Source organism: Neoarius graeffei, chromosome 2, assembly GCF_027579695.1.
Source record: "Neoarius graeffei isolate fNeoGra1 chromosome 2, fNeoGra1.pri, whole genome shotgun sequence".
NCBI classification, from domain to species: domain Eukaryota; kingdom Metazoa; phylum Chordata; class Actinopteri; order Siluriformes; family Ariidae; genus Neoarius; species Neoarius graeffei.
Genome location: NC_083570.1, coordinates 10,991,501 through 11,015,538, shown reverse-complemented (window position 1 = coordinate 11,015,538; position 24,038 = coordinate 10,991,501). Strand labels below are relative to the sequence as shown.

The 24,038-nt window shown below is 42.8% G+C and overlaps 2 protein-coding genes across 2 annotated transcripts in view; both read left to right on the top strand.

Moving 5' to 3' along the window:
- The window catches only part of LOC132880045 (tripartite motif-containing protein 16-like), a 542,736-nt gene that overhangs the window by 83,574 nt on the left and 435,124 nt on the right, over positions 1-24,038 (top strand). The window lies entirely within an intron of this gene.
- LOC132880476 (tripartite motif-containing protein 16-like) lies at positions 2,494-8,119 on the top strand. The gene is made up of 6 exons (XM_060913788.1): positions 2,494-3,137; positions 3,538-3,633; positions 3,810-4,043; positions 5,577-5,748; positions 5,929-5,988; positions 6,986-8,119. Exons 1-6 carry the CDS (start codon positions 2,547-2,549, stop codon positions 7,516-7,518), a joined length of 1,686 nt encoding a protein of 561 aa, XP_060769771.1. The 5' UTR covers positions 2,494-2,546; the 3' UTR covers positions 7,519-8,119.

Below are 24,038 nucleotides of genomic sequence, written 5' to 3'. Positions count from 1 at the left end.
AATATTGAAATAAAGTTTTTAAAACCCACATTGTGAGTATGGCGTCGTGGCTCAGGCGTCATACCATAAATCCGGGGACCCGGGTTCGATTCCGACCCGAGGTCATTTCCCGATCTCTCTCCTGCTCATTTCCTGTCTCTACACTGTCCTATCCAAATAAAGGTGAAAAAAGTCTGATAACCTCAATTGCCTTTTTGTACTACTGTGAATGCCACTGTTCAGCAAAAAGAGAAATCTATGTTGGCAGAATGAGGAATTGAAAATTGACTTAATTAAGAATTCTTAATAAAGATAACAGTTTTATCATAGTTTGGATTATCATGGGCACATCATTGGCAAAACATAAAATTCTTAATGCAGACTGTTGCCTTGAAATTTCAAGTATTCTCAACTATTCTTTTTTTACAGTGCATATCCTGGGGTGCAGTAGATGCAAAGTTTGTGTATCAAACCAAAAAGATCAAAATAACTGTGGTATAATAATTATTTGCCTTGTTCTATCAGATTTGCACAAGGCCTGCGTCTACATCAAGTGGACATGATCAATGATGACATCTCTGGAAGCTCAGCAACCCTCTCCAAGATGGCTCAAAAGCTGCGAGATGTGTGCTCTACTGCGATGGACAGATATCAGCAAGCAAGAGGCCAGTACACTGGGGGGGCGGCAGCAGTTTGTTACCATTGATGAGAGCCACTTCAGACACAAAAGAAAGGCAAGCAGCAAGCACTATTATCAAGATAGTAATGCACATTACCATTGAATGACAGATTATTCATTTTGTTTAAAGAAGAATTATTCCTAATATTTTATGTTTTCAACAGTACGGACGGGGACGAATGGCTGGTGGTTGGAAGAGGAAGAAGTGGGTGTTTGGGATGCTAGGTGTGAACCGGAGAGGGAGAAGACATGCAAAGCCTGTTCTTCGCTTAGTCGAGAGAAGAAGAAGGAGAGATCTGGTGCCACTTATAGCTCACCATGTTAAAGTGGAATCTACAATAATAAGTGATGAGTGGCGGGCTTATCGCAATGCTTTACCTCAGCTAGGTTACACCCATTTCACTGTCAATCACAGTGTGTCATATGTCGATGCCCAAACAGGTGCACATACAGCACTCAGCACATAGAGAGGGCCTGGAGAACGGTTAAGGAAAATGTGTGGAGACTCAGGGGGAATCATACCAGGAGTTACTGGCAGACCATCTCAGAGTTATTGAATGGCATGAGTGGCTTGCCCGTAAGCATCGCAAAGGGCCATTAGGACGTATAATCCATGACATTGCTGTGAAATACGGACATTAAATGTCCCTGAAATTCTGTTTATCCAGGGTTTAGCACAGAAAGTGCCCAAACCTCATGGGTTTGTATACTGTTGTATACTGCTGTTCTGCCATGTGATGCCTCAGTATGTGTGTTTCTATACATTAAACACAATGTTCAACATTTCATCTGTGGTGTGTCTTTGGTTAAATGCAGTACACAGAAAAGCCTATGGGTGGAACAAGGTTGAGGTACAAAAATTTGATATTTTAAATATCACATCAAATTACTGTACCTTGAACTTGTTCCACCCATTTGCTGTTCTACAAAGTTGCACTGGTATTAGTAGATGGTTAACAAACTATTAACAACTGATCTGTAAAGTGTGAGTTAATATATTAGTTAAGTATTAGTTATTAGCTTATGTACGTTATTGGGACGTTATTCTAAAGTTGCAACTATTCCTCGTTTACTAACAGTTAATAAATGAGGAATAGTTGCAACTTTAGAATACTGTCCCAATAATATATATAAACTATTAACTGATACTTAGCAAGTCATTTGTAAGTAATTCACTAATAGCTTGTTCATGATCTATTACTAGTTTATAAGGTATAGTTATAAATCATTAACATACAATTAACAAGTCATTTATAACTCATTAACTAACGGTTTATTAATGGTCTATTAACTATCTATAAGGCATCGTTATAAATCCTTAAACTATTAACAAACACTTAACAAGTCATTAATAGCTCATTAATTGACAGTTTAATAATGATCTATTAACTAGTTATAACGGATAGTTATTATAAAGTGTTACCGGGACTTCTATTAGCAATAAACAATGCAAAATAAATAAAATATGGTTTTCCTTCCTGACAGCTGCGTCCTCCTCACTTTTAAAATGGCTCAAACATTCTTTAGGGATGAAGATCAGTTTAAAGATGTCACGAGGAAAAAGCTGTTCAAGTGAAACAATTGTAATTTATCAACAAGGCTGAAAGTTGTGGTTAAGGTGTCAGTAGGTGGAAAAGTCCAGAAAATTAAGATCCATTCTGTGAGTATTTCATGAAATTAATCCTAATCAGTGCAGCTACATGGGTTATATTTCTGCACTGAAGGGAGATGAAATGGTTACTAGAGGAGTGTTCATGATCTCTCTGTGTTTGTGCTCCTCCTCTGTCTCTCTCTTTCACACACAGAACCAGGAAGTGACATGTGATTTCAGAGAAAACAAACTGTTCTCTCTCTCTCTCTCTCTCTCTCTCCGTGCGATTTCAGGAAAATGGCTGAGGCCAGTATTTCAGTAGCTCAGGACCAGTTCATGTGTCCAGTGTGTCTGGATCTCCTGAAGGATCCGGTGGCTATCTCCTGTGGTCACAGTTTCTGTAAGGTGTGTATTAATGGCTGCTGGGATCAGGAGGATCAGAAGGGCATCTACAGCTGTCCTCAGTGCAGAGACACTTTCACGACAAGGCCTGTTCTACGCAGAAACAACATGCTGGATGAAGTGGTGGAGAAACTGAAGAAGACTGAAGTCCAAGCTGCTTCTCCTGCTCACTGTTACGCTGGACCTGGAGATGTGGAGTGTGATTTCTGCACTGGGAGAAAACACAAAGCCGTCAAGTCCTGTCTGATGTGTTTGGCTTCACTTTGTGAAACTCATCTGAAACCTCACTACGAAGTTTCTTTATGGAAAAAACACACATTAATTGAAGTCTCAGCAAAACTCCAAGAGAAGATCTGCTCTGAACATAACAAGCTGATTGAGATCTACTGTCGTACTGATCAAACCTGCATCTGTTATTTGTGTATGATGGATCATCACAAAGGTCACGACACCATCACAGTTGCAGGAGAAAGAGCTGAGAAACAGGTGAGAACTAGAAATCTTTCCAGAATTAAATCATCTTAATTATAGTTTCCCATCTAGAAACAGGTGCTTTAGTCAGTGATATGATTTGAACTTTAATTTCAATGTGTGTCTCAATCAGAAGGATTCTGTAAAAGCTGATTAAAATTGTATGTGTTCTGGTGAACAGTGTGTTAAATTTATCTTCAGTGATCGTCCAAATCTGGTCAGACCAGTTAGTGAACATTTCTCTCTCTCTCTCTCTCTCTCTCTCTCTCTCTCTCTCTCTCACACACACACACACACACACACACAGAGTACATAACCTTCAGAGCCAAACATGAATGTACTTTGAACTGACATTAATATGAAATCAGCTCACTCGGACAGTATAAAAAGCTGAATGTATTTTATTTGTCCTCAGAGTGAGTTAAAGGAGGAGCAGATGAAATCCCAGCAGAGAATCCAGGAGAAGCAGAAGAAGGTGCAGGAGCTGAAACAGGCTGTGAACACTATAAAGGTGAGCAGTGAGCAGAGACAGAGCTGCTCCTAGAAACACACACAACATGGACAACGAGTCATTTACAGTCCCAGTAAGAGAGGGAATGATAGATGAGCTTTAAATCTTGTGTGTGTGTGTGTGTGTGTGTGTGTGTGTGTGTGTGTGTGTGTGTGTGTGTGTGTGTGTCCTAACAGCTCAGTGCACAGACAGCAGTGGAGGACAGTGAGAGGATCTTTACTGAGCTGATCAGCTCCATGGAGAAAAAGCGCTGGGAGGTGACGGAGCTGATCAGAGATCAGGAGAAGGCTGAACTGAGTCGAGCTGAACGACTCCTGGAGCAACTGGAGCAGGAGATTGCTGATCTTCAGAGGAGAGTCACTGAGCTGGAGCAGCTCTCACACACACACGATCACATCCATTTCCTCCAGGTAACACTCACTGTCTGATCTACAGAGCCAGCTGTTCCTCACACACTCTCTAAAACACCTCTCATTAAAGGGATAGTTTGGGATTTTTGACATGAATCTGTATGGCATCCCCATCAATAGTGTCGTGCAAACACACTGACTTACCCCTGACAGCATCCTGTGAGTCCAGTTCTTGTCCAGTTTTGGTCCAGACGAAAGTAGTCCGGCAAGTTTGTTGGGGTCACGAAAGTAAAACGTTTTTCGTCTCAAAACAGTATGTGTTCAAAAGAGTGATATATTTGCATCACAAAACCGTTGCCAAATAAAAAGTCAGACCTCGAAATCGTTTGGCACTATTTTCTCTCCCTTCTTATCACTGCGCGCTGCCGCCAGGTGACAGCGAAACGCAGACCCACTAAGCTGGTGGGAGACCAAGGCTGCACTCTATCCACGGCTTACACACGTGATGGCACGGAGGATGTGTATAGTGGCAGCATCTGTCCCCCCAGAGAGGATCTTTTCAAAAGCAGGACAGATTATAACTGAGAGGAGAAATAGAATCAGAATTAACTAGTTAATTGCAGCAATTAAAGGAATAGGTAGGAAAAGGAAGGCGCAAAGACAGCGCGCAGTGCCTGAAAACTGGTTTTCAGGCGCTGCGCACCCGTTTTCAGGCACTGCGCAGTGTCTTTGCACCTGCAGCGTTGCTTTGCCTGTGCTGTGGCTGAAAATAGTTCCAGATATAAATTGGTCTAGTAAATCCCTTCGTGTTAATTTGCATTGATATGTGTACTCGATGTGAATGTACAAGTCATGATAAATAATTATAAAAAATCTTGAGTTATTTAATTCACTTTTGCAACGACAATGCTAGCTGGACACGCCGGATTACAGTGACTACGCTAAGCTAAAGCTAACCGGGACGTTTATAGATCAGGACAATGGCTGGGTCGGCTACAAAACGCTTTGGCTCACTCATCCAACTCTAGGGACTGCAGGGACTGACTCAATTTCATCTGGAGGTGGCGTATTCCTTTAAATCAAAAATAAAATCTCAGGAGCCGTTTGGGAGCCGAAAGAGCCGGCTCCTTATAGTAAGAAGAGCCAAAAGAGCCGGCTCCCGAAAAAGAGCCGAAATTCCCATCACTAGTAAACAATGAATGAAACAGCCGTGGCTGTCACCTGGTGGCAGCGCGCAGTGATAAGAAGGAAGAGAAAATAGTACCAAGCGATTTCGAGGTCTGACTTTTTATTTGGCAACGGTTTTGTGATGCAAATATATCACTCTTTTGAACACATACTGTTTTGAGACGAAAAACGTTTTACTTTCATGACCCCAACAAACTTGCCGGACTACTTTCGTCTGGACCAAAACTGGACAAGAACTGGACTCACAGGATGCTGTCAGGGGTAAGTCAGTGTGTTTGCACGACACTATTGATGGGGATGCCATACAGATTCATGTCAAAAATCCCGAACTATCCTTTTAAGGGAACAATAAATGTCCCTGTCTGACATCACAAGTGGGTTTTACATTTCATTTGCTTTCTGCAGGTTTTAGCTTCTGGACGTCGGTCTACTACAAGGATCAGACCAAATTTCCACACATCCAGCATCACTGTCCATCAACATCTGTCATTTGATGGAGTGAAGAATTCTCTCTCAGGTCTGAAAAAGAGACTCGAGGAATTCTGTGAGGAGGAATTCAACAAAATCCCTCCACATGGTAAGAGGAGCTGTTCCTGCTGGAGAAACACAGTGATGTTATTTCTTAGTGATGCTCCTGCTTTCTTTTCTGCAGACACTTTGAACTAAAACACTGATTTAAAATGAATAAACTGACTGGATCACTTTAAACTCTTTCCATCTTTTACACAAACTCATGTTTCTATTTTTCTCTCCACAGCTGCAGCAGTTCAGATCATTTCAGGAGCAGAACCACAGAGCAGAGAAGAGTTTCTGAAATGTACATCTAACACACACACACACACACACACACTTCTAGGCCTGTCACGATAACAAATTTTGTTGGACGATATATTGTCTCAGAAATTATTGCGAAAAACGATATTATTGTTGACTTTTCAAGACAATTTTATGCCACTCGTAAAATAATAATGATAATGCAAATACACCCTTTCATAGAACAGTAAACTTTTCATCTCATCTCATTATCTGTAGCCGCTTTATCCTTCTACAGGGTCGCAGGCAAGCTGGAACCTATCCCAGCTGACTACGGGCGAAAGGCGTGGTACACCCTGGACATGTCGCCAGGTCATCACAGGGCTGACACATAGACACAGACAACCAATCACACTCACATTCACACCTATGGTCAATTTAGAGTCACCAGTTAACCTAACCTGCATGTCTTTGGACTGTGGGGAAAACCGGAGCACCCGGAGGAAACCCACGCGGACATGGGGAGAACATGCAAACTCTACACAGAAAGGCCCTCACCGGCCCCGGGGCTCAAACCCGGACCTTCTTGCTGTGAGGTGACAGTGCTAACCACTACACCACCGTACTGCCCCAGTAAACTTTTAATTAAGTCAACTTGTTCAATTCCATGAGGCTGGCAGGGGGAGTCGGCTCTCTTCTGTGGGATCTTTAACTAGTTTTAGAATGCTAGTTTAAGCTGATATGTGATTGACCTAACGGTAAAACAGAACGAGGACTCGAGAACTTTGACAGGTTACAATTTTACTTGGCAATAGAATGTATCTGAATTCTGATTGGTTGTTGTATCTGAATTCTGATTGGTTGTTGTATCTGAATTCTGATTGGTTGTTATATTATTGCTCTTTTGTTGTGTTCTTGAGCCCAGAGTGGGGGGAGGGGGGAGTAACAGGGTTCTACAGAGAAAAGTTTTCACTGCAACCAAACTGCTGTTTTCATGACCACGCCCCCAGCGCGGATATTCATGTTCACATTGTTCAGTTTGTTTTTCTCTTTTATTTTAGATTTCTGTTATCTGACTCTGGATCCCAACACGGCACATCGTCACCTCATTCTGTCTGAGAAGAACAGAGCGGTGAGAGGCAGTGAGAGAGAGCAGTGTTACTCTGATCATCCAGAAAGATTTGATTACTGGTGTCAGGTGTTGTGTAAGGAGAGTGTGTGTGGACGCTGTTACTGGGAGGTGGAGTGGAGCCGTGCTGGTGGTGTGTTCATATCAGTCTCATATAAAGACATCAGCAGGAAAGGACGGGGTAATGAGTTTAGGTTTGGATGCAACAATCAGTCCTGGAGTCTGCGGTGTTCTTCTTCTCTCTCTTTTTGGCACAACAACATTAAGACTAATCTCAGAGTTCCATCCCCCTCCAGAATAGGAGTGTATGTGGATCACAGTGCAGGAACTCTGTCCTTCTACAGCGTCTCTGACACGATGAAGCTCCTCCACAGAGTCCACACCACATTCACTCAGCCTCTATACGCTGGGTTTGGACCCTACTGGTCTCCTGGTTCTACAGTGAGATTGTGTGATCCAGAATAAGTGTGTAGTGTTTTCTGTAAAATTCCTGCACGTTGCCACATTGTTGCTCAGTCGTCTGTTTCACTAGAACACAATCCAGCTGCACAAAAACACTCATTTTAATATTTAAATTATAAAATATGCCGATGTCGTGTTCATCCCATATTCAGCCTGGATGATGATTGGCCTGCAGATAGAACCTTATAAATCCAGGTTTATCTGTGAGTTCGGGTTTTTTATTCAAATATGACAGTCAAAGCTTTGCAGAATAAAAGATAAGAGCACAGGAGAATAAAGTTTCCCCCAGTGATGGAGTTTCTGTGCTGAACTCATTTTCAGACAGAAGCTTTTAATACTGAGGTCGGGATGTCAGCAGGCTGCTGTGTTGATACGCAACGGGTTTTTTTTCCACTTTGGATGGATATTTTTAGATGATTTAATCTGTGGGAAATAACGACAGTGTCCTAAATATGTGTTTGTGAAAATCACTGTAAACATACAAGTGACTTTTTCCTCCAAAAAACATCTCTTTTAATGTTGTCATATATTGTGTGTGTGAGTAATGATGATAAATTTGTCTCTGTGAACTGGATCTGTCTGTGGTCTGACTCCTGATTTAGATTCTCAACATGATTGTTGGAAAAACTTCTTTTTTTAAAATCCTTTTCACTTACAATCAAATAAAGCAAAAAAAAAATCTGTTTTAGTTCTCTATTCTGATTGGTCAGAAGGTGTTGATTAATTTTCTATAACAGCAGCTCTGACAGTAGTGCAGGTTTATATTAATGGGCTTGCACTAATACGTTCTTGTTTCTATAGTAGCAGCTCATTGAAGTGAAATTTTTTTAGACCTGTGTGTTCACAAATAAAAATAAAAGAAACGTGAATAAACACTGTAATATTTAACCTGGACATTTCTCATCCAGACCACCAGAGGGCGCCTTTACACATATTGAATAACTTCACTTCCTCCACTCATTTCCTGTCTGTTGTTATAAAATGCACATAGATCCTACAGTAACTGTGAATCCTTCCAGTGTGTTAGTAAATCTCAGTTGTGAGCCGTGTTTATTCTGGATAGATGTCCTGTTGATGATCTCGCCTCGTCTCTGCCTTTCCCTTTGATTTTAATGATATTTCTGGTGGATGGGGTTTGAACCCTGCACTGACTGGGATTAGATAAAGTCTTGTGTTAACACTACTCGCAGATTTCTTTCTTCTGCCTTTCAGGAGATTCATTTCAGTCTGTTAACAATGTTAAAATGACCCATGTCAGTGTGGGTTTCCTCCTGGTTCTCCAGTGTTCTCCTACTTCTCAAAGACACATCTAATGACTGATTGAGATGACTCAGGATCTCTGATCTCAAACATATTCATCTACCAACTTCATTTCCATCTCAACAATCTGTACATGAGAAAGTGGGACTTCTATTAGCAATAAACAATGCAAAATAAATAAAATCAGGTTTTGACTCCCCTTGTGGGAATAAAGAGTCATTTATTTCGATTCATTTTCACTCCTCACTAAATTCCAAACTGACAGAATGAGGAAAATATTTCAGCAGAACAAATGACACTGAAGTGCAGATGACAGTGAAATATTTCTGCTTTATTTCCATCCTTAATGAACACAATGTGGTAGTTTTTAGTGCTTGTAGTAAGACACGGTCCTGCTGTAAATCCTCTTGTGTGTCTTTTAGTGAAGATACAGAATTGATGTTGAAAGGCTGCTGGGTTTTTTTTGTTTGTTTTGTTGTTTTTCAGTGATGTGGTGCTACTCTGTAAAACTGAGACTCCAAATAACAACTCGATTGTATTCGCATATTATAGAATTCTATCTGGAGTTCTGATTTTAAAATGTGATTTAACCGCATACACTTCATGGACAGAAAGAAAGGACAAAATGCAAAAAGAACATAAATGACATACATGATACTTTCTATTGAAGTACAGAAATCGATCTCTGGCCACATTTACCATTTAACATTCATGTGTAGGCGACATGAATGTTAAATGGTAAATGTGGCCAGAGATCGATTTCTGTACTTCAATAGAAAGTATCATGTATGTCATTTATGTTCTTTTTTGCATTTATATGTGCCATTTAACATTCATGTGTAGGCGACACCCCTCCTAGAACTGCCACCTTATTGTGGTGGAGGGGTTTGTGTGCTTGAATGATCCTAGGAGCTATGTTGTCGGGGGCATTATGCCCCTGTTAGGGTTTCCCAAGGCAGACAGGTCCTAGGTGACAGGCCAGACCAAGAGCAGTTCACCAAAAAACCCCTATGGAGAAAAAATCCAGGACCGTGACGTCGCCCAGTAGGACGCAGCCGGGGCCCCACCCTGGAGCCAGGCCCGGGGTTGGGGCTCGTATGCGAGCGCTTGGTGGCCGGGCCTTTGCCCATGGGGCCCGGCCGGGCTCAGCCCGAAGAGGTGACGTAGGCCCGACCTCCTGTGGGTTCACCACCCACAGAGGTAGCAGTAGGGGTTTGGTGCAGTGTGGATTGGGTGGCAGTCGAAGGCAGGGGCCTCGACGACCTGATCCCCGGACACAGCGGCTGGCTGTTGGGACATGGAATGTCACTTCGCTGGGGGGGAAGGAGCCTGAGCTTGTGCGGGAGGTTGAGAGGTACCGGCTAGAGATAGTCGGGCTCACCTCCACGCACAGCTTGGGCTCTGGAACCCAGCTCCTCGAGAGGGGCTGGACTTTCCACTTCTCTGGAGTCGCCCGTGGTGAGCGGCGGCGGGCTGGTGTGGGCTTCCTTATAGCTCCCCAGCTCAGCCGCCATGTGTTGGAGTTTACCCCAGTGAACGAGAGGGTCGCCTCTCTGCGCCTTCGGATTGGGGAGAGGGCTCTTGCTGTTGTTTGTGCCTACGGGCCAAATAGCAGTATAGAGTATCCGGCCTTCTTGGAGTCCCTGGGAGAGGTACTGAGGGGTGCTCAGACTGGGGACTCCATTGTGCTACTGGGGGACTTCAATGCTCACGTGGGCGATGACAGTGACACCTGGAGGGGCATGGTTGGGAGGAACGGCCTCCCCGATCTGAACCCGAGTGGTCTTTTGTTATTGGACTTCTGTGCTAGTCACAGTTTGTCCATAACGAACACCATGTTCGAGCATAGGGGTGTCCATAAGTGCACGTGGCACCAGGACACCTTAGGTTGGAGGTCGATGATCGACTTTGTAGTCGTGTCATCTGATCTCCGACCCTATGTCTTGGACACTCGGGTGAAGAGAGGGGCTGAGTTGTCAACTGATCACCACCTGGTGGTGAGTTGGATCCGCTGGCAGAGGAGGAAGCTGGACAGACCTGGCAGGCCCAAACGTATGGTGAGGGTCTGCTGGGAACGTCTGGCCGAGCACTCTGTTGGGGAGGTCTTTAACTCCCACCTCCGGGAGAGCTTTTCCCAGCTTCCGAGGGAGGTGGGGGACATTGAGTCTGAGTGGACCATGTTCTCTACCTCCATTGTGGATGCAGCTGTTCGGAGCTGTGGCCGCAAGGTCTCCGGTGCCTGTCGTGGCGGCAATCCCCGAACCCGGTGGTGGACACCGGAAGTAAGGGATGCCGTCAAGCTGAAGAAGGAGTCCTATCGGGCCATGTTGACCTCCAGGACTCCTGAGGCAGCCGACGGGTATCGGCAGGCCAGGCGTGCTGCAGCTCAGGCAGTTGCGGAGGCAAAAACTCGGAACTGGGAGGAGTTCGGGGAGGCCATGGAGAAGGACTATCGGTCGGCCTCGAAGAAATTCTGGCAAACTGTCCGGCGCCTCAGGAGGGGGAAGCAGTACTCTGCCAACACTGTTTACAGTGCGGGTGGGGAGCTGTTGACCTCGACTGGGGACATTGTCGGGCGGTGGAAGGAATACTTTGAGGATCTCCTCAATCCCACCGTCATGTCTTCCACTGAGGAGACTGAGGCTGATGACTCAGAGGTGGACTCGTCCATTACCCAAGCCGAAGTCACTGAGGTGGTTTGCAAGCTCCTCGGTGGCAAGGCACCAGGGGTGGATGAGATCCGCCCTGAGTATCTCAAGTCTCTGGATGTTGTGGGGCTGTCTTGGTTGACACGCCTCTGCAACATCGCGTGGCGGTCGGGGACAGTGCCTCTGGAGTGGCAGACTGGGGTGGTGGTCCCTCTTTTTAAGAAAGGGGACCGGAGAGTGTGCTCCAATTATAGGGGAATCACACTTCTCAGCCTCCCAGGGAAAGTTTACTCCAGGGTACTGGAGAGGAGAATTCGACCAATAGTCGAACCTCGGATCCAGGAGGAACAATGTGGTTTTCGTCCTAGTCGCGGAACACTGGACCAGCTCTATACCCTTCATAGGGTGCTCGAGGGTTCATGGGAGTTTGCCCAACCAGTCCACATGTGCTTTGTGGATCTGGAGAAGGCATTCGACCGTGTCCCCCGTGGTATTCTGTGGGGGGTGCTTCGGGAGTATGGGGTTCGGGGCTCTTTCTAAGGGCTGTCCGGTCCCTGTACGAACGGAGCAGGAGTCTGGTTCGCATTGCCGGCAGTAAGTCAGACCTGTTCCCAGTGCATGTTGGACTCCGTCAGGGCTGCCCTTTGTCACCGGTTCTGTTCATAATTTTTATGGACAGAATTTCTAGGCACAGCCAGGGGCCGGAAGGAATCCTGTTTGGGAACCACAGGATTTCATCTCTGCTTTTTGCGGATGATGTTGTCCTGTTGGCTTCTTCAAACCAGGACCTTCAGCATGCACTGGGGCGGTTTGCAGTCGAGTGTGAAGCAGCTGGGATGAGAATCAGCACCTCCAAGTCCGAGGCCATGGTTCTCGACCGGAAAAGGGTGGCTTGCCCTCTCCAGGTCGGTGGAGAAGTCCTGCCTCAAGTGGAGGAGTTTAAGTATCTCGGGATCTTGTTCACGAGTGAGGGAAGGATGGAGCGTGAGATCGACAGGCGGATCGGTGCAGCCTCCGCAGTGATGCGGTCGCTTTACCGGTCCGTCGTGGTGAAGAAGGAGCTGAGCCAAAAGGCGAAGCTCTCAATTTACCGGTCGATCTACGTTCCGACTCTCACCTATGGTCATGAGCTTTGGGTAATGACAGAAAGAACAAGATCGCGGATACAAGCGGCTGAAATGAGTTTCCTTCGCAGGGTGGCTGGGCGCTCCCTTAGAGATAGGGTGAGAAGCACAGTCACTCGGGAGGAGCTCGGAGTAGAGCCGCTGCTCCTCCACATCGAGAGGAACCAGCTGAGGTGGCTCGGGCATCTTTTTCAGATGCCTCCTGGACGCCTCCCTGGGGAGGTGTTCCAGGCATGTCCCCCCGGGAGGAGGCCCCGGGGAAGACCCAGGACACGCTGGAGGGACTATGTCTCTCGGCTGGCCTGGGAACGCCTCGGTGTTCTTCCCGAGGAGCTGGCCGAGGTGTCTGGGGAAAGGGAAGTTTGGGCTTCCATGCTTAGACTGCTGCCTCCGCGACCCGGTCCTGGATAAGCGGAAGAAGACGAGACGAGACGAGTGTAGGCGACAATAAAATCAAATTTACTTTAAAGAATTCCTTTATCTCACTTTAGCCATTTATTTCTTTATAAATTTTCAGAAAATGAAAAATTGAGTGATTTATTCATTAAATTTAAATGACTGCAATTTAAACTTGTCTTATCATTACTGACCACTAGAGGATGCTCATGGACACGTGACGCTACAAGAAATGAACCATTTTCAATATTTTTGCTGAACTCACATCAGAACAGACTGAAAACTTGTCTTATCATAAATATAATCAATAATATTGATTCATGATGAGATTAATGATTTATTCAGTCCCTGCTGTGTGTAATACTGTAACTGGGTTTAATGGAACAGCAGCTTTTTAGTCTCGTTAAAAAAAAAAGACAATAAGTCCAGTAAATTTCTCAGCTTCATGATGCTGGAGTTCTACGTCATTCTTTATTTCTTAGTATCTCTTGCTCTCAGTGAATAGAGAGGTTCTTTGGAGAATTCCTGGTGCCCAGATAAACTGATCACAATGATTCATCTTCTCCATGATGGGATGACTGTTTCTGTTCTCTGTGAAGATGAAGAACTGGAAACTTTTCCTGTGAAAGTTAGTGTAATACAAAGCTGTGTAGCCACTACATTGTTTGCTCTCTTCACAGGTGCTGTCCTGCATGTAGCCAAGCCGAATCTGCATAATCTGTGCAGCATGGTGGTGTAGTGGTTAGCACTGTCGCTTCACAGCAAGAAGGTTCTGGGTTTGAGCCCAGCGGCTGACGGGGGCCTTTCTGTGTGGAGTCTGCATGGGTTTCCTCCGGGTGCTCTGGTTTCCACCAGAGTCCAAAGGCATGTCATTAGGTTAACATGGTGTAGGGACAGTCACAGTCCCGTCTAGAACAACAAATCCCATCAACTAACTTCCGCGATGACCTACGTCACGCCTGGGCAGGATCACCTACATCACATCCCCCCCGAGTCCATAAGTGACTCAGTCAACTTCTGTTCTCCCTCTTTGGCGCTGTGGACTTCGTCATACAGACATAAAGAGACACCCGCTCATCAGAACATCTAAAAATCAAGACGTCTGCTTTGCAAGAAAGAAGAATCAGCGCGCTTTCGTTTACTACTGGCCACGGTAAAATACTTAAGTTGCACTGTCTCTCTAGATTGAGTTGCAACCGGTTTTTATTTGTTTATTATAAGTAATGTTACGACTGCCACCCAAGCAGTTAGTTAAAGGTTAGAAGCGACCAGATTCCTTCTGACTTAATCGCTGTGCACATTATTGATCGGAAACTTTTCCTCACGGACGATGAAGTTCGGACCAAGGAAACCTCTGCGCTTTTACAGAAGCCTCCACAAGCTCTGTGAAATTCCGCGAAACTTCAGGATCTGTAGAAGTAAGGCTGGCATTTGGGCAAATTATCCTTAGGAATTAGCTTTATGAAGTAGTGTGAATTTAAACTCAGGAACGGTTTAATTGTGCACACTGTAGACACTCAGAGTGTTGAGTTGATCATTGTTCTATTTTTGTTCTCTCAGTTGTGTTTAATAGATAGGTGTTGCATGCTCTTTCTCTATCCTTTCTAACATCCTTTAATTTCATTATTACACATATTTTGACCTCATCAAGATTTCAGTGAATTTAGTAATGTTATAAGCTAGTGGGTTAGCTACCACAGCTAATCCCTTTGTCTCGAGGGACCACGAGGCGATTATCACCTTCCCCTACACCTTAGATAACATTCCAGACTTTACAGCGCATCTTCACGCATAAACACATTCTGTCCGCGCACATATTCAAACTCTCTCTCTCTCTCTCCCTGAAACACACACAAACACACGCACACACAAACACCCACACACACCCCTCTCTCTCTCTCTCTCTCTCTCTCTCAACACACACACACACACACACACACACACACACACACACACACACACACACACACACACAATTCCTTGCACATATGTGACCACTCACCGAATCCAGGGACACATGTCGGCCGAAACGAATCCAAGATAATCGCAAAAGAAGCATTTTTTTTCTAAATTTGTGATTTTTGTTTTTTTCCATCATGTGCAAGTTGAGATCTTGAAGAATGCAATCAGTATTTCAGATAATAGATTGTTTGGTTGGAAAAGCATACATTTTTTGTTGCAAATTGTCTCGTTTTTGTCAGGACTGTAGCCTGCTGGGGGGTGTGGGTAAATTACCATATGGGCCATTCACATGAAGATTTAAGTCATTTGGGTTTTTTTTCCGCGAATCAGCTGTATGATGCGGGCTGAGCGCATGGCTACTTAACCTGCATACAGGCGTGTGATTTCACTATGGAATGAGGAAGCTAAACAGAGCACAGAGGAGCAAACACCGCGAAGCAAACAGACACTCGGTATTTACATCGCAGATCAACATTTCTCGCAAAAAAAAAAGCAACCTCGTTTTCCAGATTGAATGGAATACTTGAATGATTGGATGATACACGGACCGTTCTAGGATTACATTCCATCGGAGGCATTGGTGTGTGCAAGGCGCCGTTTCTCTTTCTGATGGGGTAAGTTTATTAATCTAAGGCTGTGTGGTTATTTTTGCATGTAACGGAGAGTGTTGTGGTTTGGTTTAGCCTAGGTCACAACCGGACGTACGATTTTTTGGCCGTGTGATTTTTGGCGTTTCCCAAATCGCTGCAGGTTTTTTTGTTCACGGAGAAAGACGTGCATTGGCCGTAAGTTTGTCTTGCAACCTGAAAAAAACGTAAGCGCCTGTAGAGTTTGTTTGACATGACAAAGAACCTCTGCGGCCGGTCTGCGGCTTGAAAATCAGCACATCACACGCGCGCTCTCGTGCTTTTCACACGTGCGCTCTCGTGCGTTTCATGCGCGCTCTCCGTGTGTTTCTTGCGTTTTTTGCATGTAGACCGGCTGTAGGAGCGCATACGGCCGGTTGTGACCGAGGCTTTACATGAAACTAGCATTGTATTAGTTGTGTCATCATCGTGCTATCTTTCTTTCTTACGGTGTGAGTAATTTTTCAACCACAAAATGTTAAAGTATACTTTAGGACTTATTTTTGTACTTCATAATTGTGTTGGGCATACTTTGCATGGAAGGAAAATTGACGTGGTGATCTTTGTTTACATGAAAGTAGTATCGTGCTAGCTCGTAGGGGGTAGGGCTTTCCTTAATATCATGCAAATGAGCACCATTATGTGCCCGCCCTACACCCAGAGTAGCTGAGATGGAAAACTTTGAGGGCAATTTTCTCCCTTTTCTGTTTTAAGAAGTATACACTTTCAAAAGGCCACACATTCTTCAAATATTGTCAGATCTCCACATGGAAGGCATCATTGGAAAGCTTAGAAACTGTACTTTCTGAATCTGTCAATAACTCAAAATGCCCCCAGGCCGACATGTGTTCCTGGATTCTGTGATCTGCCACATATATTGCTGCTGATCATATTTGAATGTATTCAACTGCTATTACTTATTTAGTATTGTTGTTATAATAAATTCAATTATTCAATTATTCTGTTAAACTGTGTGTCTGTTGTTGCTACTATATTTTGAAGTCACACAATCTTAAAGAATTCCAAGGTGTATATGAGTGCTATTGGCTGTAGTGTTTATGTAATACGATAAGTGATACATTATTGCTGCATCGGTAGTGATCATAGTAATTTGGAATATACCATAATTTGGCTGTTTGGTAATTTATTATTAAACACCAAAATTAATGGTATTATCAATGAGACTGATTTAATGAGACTGATCACTAAAGACCAATTGCACCCACAATGGGGTGCCCTTAGGCTGAGGTGATCTTGAGCGAGGCATCTAACCCCTAACTGCTCCCTGGGTGCTGTAGCATGGCTGCCCACTGCTCTGAGTATGTGTTTGTGCTCATTGCTCATGTGTGCGTTCACTACTTCAGATGGGTTAAATGCAGAGAGGAATTTCACAAGTGTACAAGTGATGAATAAAGTTATTGTTCTTCTTATCATGGAATTCAGATAGTTTATCAATACAATGGTACAACCTACATTATTTGCAAGATAAAACTAAGGTGTCTACAGCCTCAGTTGTGGAACTTCAGTATGCTGATGATGCTGCGCTCTGTTCATACTCAGAAGCTGGCTTGCAGAGAATCACAGATGCCTCTGCAGAAGCCTACAAAAGACTCAAGCTATCACTGAACTGCACTAAAACAGAGGTTGTGTGTCGACCTGCCTCTGACACCTCCATCCCAATCACCACCCAACCTGAAATTTCTGTGGATGGAACTGTTCTTAAGGTAGTCCCACACTTTAAATATCTCATCAGCTACGTGTCAAGTGATATTTCCCTTGATCATGAAATTAATAACAACATCAGTGCTGGAGCAACAGCTTTTGGCAAGCTACGTAAGCATGATTTTGATCATCATGAGCTTGAGTTGAAAACTAAAATAAGAGTCTATAAAGCCACTGTAATACCAACGCGCCTGTATGGGTCAAAAACATGGACTACGTACCAATATCAAGTAAAACAACTTGAGAAATTTCACTGATACTTAGGATCCATCATGAACGCCCAATGGTATGATCGTGTTACCAATGCTGCAATTCTTGTTAGAGCCTCCTTAACAAGCATCGAGGCTATGCTTCAGCAAAATAGGCTGAGGTGGTATGGACATGTTAAAATGGATGCAAAACAACTTCCAAAACAGCTTTTCTTCAGTCAGCGACCAACAGGAATGAGAAGCATTGGTGCTCCTAAGAAGAGATACAAGGATGCCCTAAAAATAACTTTTAAAGAGTGTGGGATTATTGATTGGGCTACAGCACCAACTGATAGACTGCTCTGGAGGCGTATGGTCTGCAATGGAGTTGAGACCTTTGAATCCAATAGACAGAAATGAGAGGATGAGAGACACAAGAGATGAAAAACTGCTCAAGCCCTAAAACTGGCACAACCTCCTGGGCAAATGCCTGAATAGTCTTTCAGAGACCACCATGTTCATGTCGAGTGGCAGTAAGAGAGAGTATTTTAGGTGGAATGCTTGTGAGAAACACACACAAGCTGTTACTATAGAAACACTAATGATTTGCAGCTGCACTACTGTCAGAGCTGCTGTTATAGGGAATTAATCAACACCTTCAGACCAGAACTCTGCAGCACTCAGTACAGGATACTATACATTCATGATCCACTATTGTGGATCAGAAAACCTGACAACTGATTCAGGAGCCCACAGAGTAAACCCAGCGTATAGAGGCTGAGTGAATGTGGTGTGGACTCTGTGGAGGAGCTTCATCGTGTCAGAGACACTGTAGAAGGACAGAGTTCCTGCCCTGTGATCTACATACATTCCTATTCTGGAAGGTGACGGAACTCCAAACTCGGTCTTAATGCTGTTGTGATAGAAATGAAGAGGAGTTCGAGAACACACCAGACTCCACGACTGATCGTTGTACCCAAATATGGTCTGTCTGGGCTGCTCTTTTTTATTGGTCCCTTTATATGAGACTGAGATATACACATATCCCTCACTGCTCCTTTCCACCTCCCAGTAACTGTGTCCACACACACTCTCCTTACACAACACCTGAGCGATGGAGGTAAACCTCTCAGGGTGACAAGGGAATGGCTTCTCTTTATAACTGCATCTCACCACTCTGTCCTTCTCACACAGACAGAGGGAACCATGTGCCGTTTTGGGATCCAGAGTCAGATAACAGAAATCTGAAAGAAAAGAGATGTTGGGCAATAAAGTTTATCGTATATTAAACACTGTGGTACAATGGGTCATAATTAAACCAGTAATTCATTAGTGCCTCATATTGACACTCTCTCACACCCTCAGTTTCTTACACATTATATCAGAGAGAGAGAGAGAGAGAGAGAGAGAGAGAGAGAGAGAGCAAGAGATTACACAATTAGATGATATTCCTTGTAGAATTGGTAATATTCAAATTAGCATGGAAGGAGAGCTTCCTGAAGTATAGAAAAGCTCTTCGTGCTGCAAGATCAATGTATCTTTCCACCCTAATCGAAGATAAAAATAATCCTAGATTCCTATTTAATACTGTAGCAAAATTAACCAAGAAAAAGACCACTACAGACACACGTGCACCTGCAATATGCAGCAGCAACAACTTCATGAATTCTTTCAATAACAAAATTGAATACATCCAACAAAAAAAATTCAAACTACTCATTTAAGCCCAGACAACTTAAATAACCCAGTCATTAACAATATAACTGTATCAACTCAGCAATTAGAATGTTTTATTCCCCTTTCAGAAATCAAATTAATTTAATTAATTTCCACATCAAAATCTTCTTGTGTACTAGATCCCTTACCTACATGACTCTTCAAACAGATAATACCAGAAGCAATTTAACCTCTTCTAGAAATAATCAATTCTTCCCTTAGAATTGGCTACATATGCAAATCCTTTAAACTTGCAGTTATCAACCCCCTGATTAAAAAACCTGACCTCGACCCCTGTCAGCCCAATGAAAGGCCATTATCAAACCTCCTCTTTATCTCCAAGATCCTAGAAAAAGCTGTGGCACAGCAGTTATGCTCATATTTACATAGGAATAAAGGAATAACAACCACGAAATGTATCAGTCAGGATTTAGATCTCATCATAGCACAGAGACAGCACTGGTTAAAGTAGTAAATGACCTGTTGTTGGCATCTGATCTGGACTGTGTCTCGCTGCTTGTGTTGCTTGACCTTAGAGCAGACTTTGACACTATTGATCATTCCATTTTCCTGGATAGACTAGAAAATGTTGTGGGAGTTAAGGGAATGGCCCTCTCCTGGCTCAGCTCTTATTTAACTGATCGCTATAAGTTTCTTGATGTATATGTTGATTTTTCTATGCATGCTGAGGTAAAGTTTGGTGTCCCACAAGGTTCTGTCTTAGGTCCACTGCTTTTTTCTTTATATAGGTTACCTCTGGGTATGGTATACGGTAAGCATGGGATTAGTTTCCACTGTAATGCTGATGACACACAGTTGTATGTTTCTGCAAAGCCAGCTGAGACACATCAGCTTAATAGAATTGAGGAATGTGTAAAGGACATTAGACACTGGATGCTTATTAACTTCCTGCAATGATCTGGTGAATTGTCCAGGGTGTACCCAATCTTTCGCCCATAGTCAGCTGGGATAGGCTCCAGTTTGCCCACGACCCTGCACAGGATAAGCGGCTACAGATAATGGATGGATGGATTAGCTCATGGTCAAAGTCTTTAATTTTCTGTAAAGCTGCTTTGTGGCAATGTCTGTTGTTAAAAGTGCAATACAAATAAACTTGACTTGACTCGATTCTTGTATAAACTTCAGGAAAGAAAATGACTAGAATGTTATTAACCTTCATATACATTCATGGATCAAACATATCGAACTTCACCAGCGCTGTGCTGTCAGCGACACTCAACATGACACCTACATTCTTCACTTCTCTTTATTGTGGAAGGAAACGTCTCCAAGAACATCATATGTTCTTAATGATCTGGCAGCACTGTGTGTGTGTGTGTGTGTGTGTGAGAGAGAGAGAGAGATGTATACATACATTGTAGAAAATCTTCGAGTCTTCAGCTCTGAAGGTAAATTCATCCAAATTGCTGTGATGGAGAGAAAATGGAGGCGGAATAATATACAATGATCAGAGTGTGATTTTAGGAGACACGATGTTTGAATTTATGAATATTGGCAAAATAAATGATCTTAATATGACTGATGAACTGTATAAGTGCAATATCTTTCAGATGGTAGCTGCGGCAATGTTAAGTTCAGATAAGTACAATAAATCTTTTTTTATGTATATGCGTGGTTTTATAACATTTTACTTCCTCTCACCATATGAAGGGATTTTGTTGAATTGCTTTTTCATCTCCAAGAGATAATTCCTCACTCCATTAAATGAAACATGTTGATGGACAGTAATGATGGATGAGTCGCCACGTCCAGAAGAGACACCGAGAGACTGGAATCGGAGCGGTGTACGAGATAGACGAATGGTCTCAGACCACAGTGCAAGTGATATCAGACAGTGATTGTTACCTGGAGGAAATGGATGTGATCGTGTGTGTGTGTGTGTGTGTGTGTGTGTGAAAGCTGCTCCAGCTCAGTGACTCTCCTCTGAAGATCAGCAATCTCCTGCTCCAGTTGCTCCAGGAGTCGTTCAGCTCGACTCAGTTCAGCCTTCTCCTGATCTCTGATCAGCTCCGTCACCTCCCAGCGCTTTTTCTCCATGGAGCTGATCAGCTCAGTAAAGATCCTCTCACTGTCCTCCACTGCTGTCTGTGCACTGAGCTGTTAGGACACACACACACGATTTATTAGCGAGATTGGGCGATAATTTTCCAGTGTTCTTTTATCTTTACCAGGTTTTGGTATTAATGTTATAATGCCTTGTTTCATGCTTGTGGGTAAAATTAGATTAGTTATTGCTTCATTAAACACCTGAAAGAGGAGTTCCCTAAGTAGCTCCCAAAAGTGTCTGTAAAAGTTAGCAGTTAACCCATCGGGGCCAGGGGATTTATCTAGTTTTAAACACATTACAGCTTTGTCAAGTTCAATCAGTTCTATATCTTTTTCACATTTATCTTTAAGTTTGTCAATTTTTGGAATAGATTCTTCAAATTTTGTTCAGGAAGATATCCACTTTTCAGAAGAGTAGGAAGAGGTATACAGATTTTGATAAAAAACACTAATTTCTTTTGCAATAACAGACAAATCGGAGCATTCAGAGCCATTAATCAGAGATTTTATTGTGTTTCGTTCTTGTCGTGTTTTTTCTAACCTGCAGAAGTTGGCTGTATTTTTCCCCTTCTTCCATTTGTTCATGATCTGATGTATGCCCCTCGAGCTTTCCGTTCATACATTTTGTCTAGTTTAGTTTGCAATTGTAAAAGCCTTATATGATCACTCTCTGACAATAGTGAGCGAGTAGTAATTGAGAGTATATCTTTTATAATACTTTCCTCTTCTATATTATTTTGGCTTCTAACCTGTTTACTAAAGGAGATGGAGAATTGACGGATTTTATATTTTAGGAATTCCCATTTCTGAGAGTATGATAATAAGGCTTCATCATGTAAGGTTTCTTGTATAAGGTTTGCGATACCTTTACAAAAGTTATCCTATTTTAATAAACTAGAATTAAATTTCCAGTACCCTTTTCTCCTGTGGGACTGTGATAGGGGTGTGACCAGTAACTCAACACAGCAATGGTCAGTTAGAGGTGCGGGCATTATTTCACAGAGTGAAATGTGATTGAATAGAGCATCAGTAATTAACCAATAATCAAGTCTTGATTTGGATGAGCCATCTGGTTTGAACCAAGAGTATTGTTTTACATCTGGATTTTTCTCTCGCCGTACATCTACAAGTTTTAATGAATCACAATAGTCAACCAGCATAGTATTGGGGTGAGGGTTTGTAAATCTACTAGGAAGTCTGTCTAGCCCTTCATCCTTAACCATATTCCAGTCCCCTCCCAATATATTTCCAGTTACATATTTAGTTTTAAACTACAAAATAACTTCTCTAATCTCTGTAAGAAGGTTTCTGTTTTGTGCTATGTTACAGTGTCCATAAACATTTCCTAAAATTAGTGTAGAATTGTCTATTTGGAGTACGCATATTACCCAATGGCCATTGTTACTACTTTTGGTGGCAATTATTTTCCCCAGTGAGATATTGAGTAAAATTGCAACGCCTGCTGATCTTGTTCTACCATGTGAAAAAAAAAATGCCTCCCCATTGAGTTGTCCAAAAATTTTTCATCTGATTCCAGGGATGAGAATGAAAAATATTTAAAAAGTCTGAAAAAAGACGGGGGTTTGGGGGCCGCAGGCACCCAGCGGTGCTCAGGGGCAGAGCCCCGGTGGGGGCCCAGGGGGTGGGAGCTAATGATTTTTGGCTATTTTTTTTTTTACCCCAAAACCATTAATTTTATCAGCAAAAAGTTGCAATTTATTTGGAAATAAATTCCCCTTCTTGGTGGACTACCAGGTGAAAATGATTAATATGGTACAAGAGACTTGTTTTTAATCAATTCACATTTGATGATTTAAAAAAAAAATCAATGCACCTTTTAATATAAACGAGCTCTACAGTATTATATTTCTGCATTTTTGCTATTCATGTCTTTGAATACTCTAATCCTTTAAAATGAAGTGCAAACCAGAAAAAAGTTCTATCATAGAATTCTCTTAAGCTTTCTTTTGATGTTATCATGGTAGCAGGAGCTCTTGCATATTAAGCAGGCAACATTCAACATCACTCATCACTTCCCTTTCAACTGTTGTGTGAACTAACTAGGTTTTATCTGGACAGGATGTTGTGTAATGTAATACATATACCATACAGTCAATTTGAAGATCAAGATGGTGATTTTGAATTAAAGAACAGGCATGTACAATTGGCATTACATATTGGAATTTTTTTTTTAATCAAAAACTATAAGTTCATCTCAGCCTAAAAAATATGGGCAGACGCTCCCACGTGGCACATGCCAACAATCCCCCCGATGAAATGAGCAATAAGTAGGAGAGTTATACATGGTATCATACCTAAAATTGTATCAGAAATATAGATATGATACTATGATTTTCCCCAACATGCTACATTAGATAAGCTAACCCCATTTATAAAAGATACACACATATATGCCATGTATATTATATATATATGATGTATATTCATACATTGTTACTTTACGGAAATCTTCAATAAGTTTGGTCTTTTCATGGCCGCCTGTTGTAGACCTAAATATAATGCACATGAAATGACAGTCCTCACCTCAACATGTCTTTTACAAATCATTTAAGCCACCATGGGCAATGCTGAAACCACTGTTGCAAACAGTACATCGCGTGAAACTGTCATTATTGTTGACCCCTATTCGACAAGGATATTCTTTTGTGTAATCTGAGGTGAAGTGGGTTTTGTACTTTCGTTTTTTGGGGCGTGCGCTCTCTCTCTGCCATGACGTGAACTGAAAACTTTGGTCCTCGAGAAAAGAGATAAAAGCCCGCCCACACTGAAAGCTGATTGGCTTATTTTGCTGGG

What these genes read in the sequence shown, in the direction of transcription:
- LOC132880476 (XM_060913788.1), top strand. Translation starts at nt 2,547, where the DNA reads ATGGCTGAGGCCAGTATTTCAGTAGCTCAGGACCAGTTCATGTGTCCA. An exon ending in AGGCTGTGAACACTATAAAG is followed by an intron (nt 3,634 to 3,809) that starts GTGAGCAGTGAG and finishes GTGTCCTAACAG; the next exon opens with CTCAGTGCACAGACAGCAGT. An exon ending in ATCACATCCATTTCCTCCAG is followed by an intron (nt 4,044 to 5,576) that starts GTAACACTCACT and finishes TGCTTTCTGCAG; the next exon opens with GTTTTAGCTTCTGGACGTCG.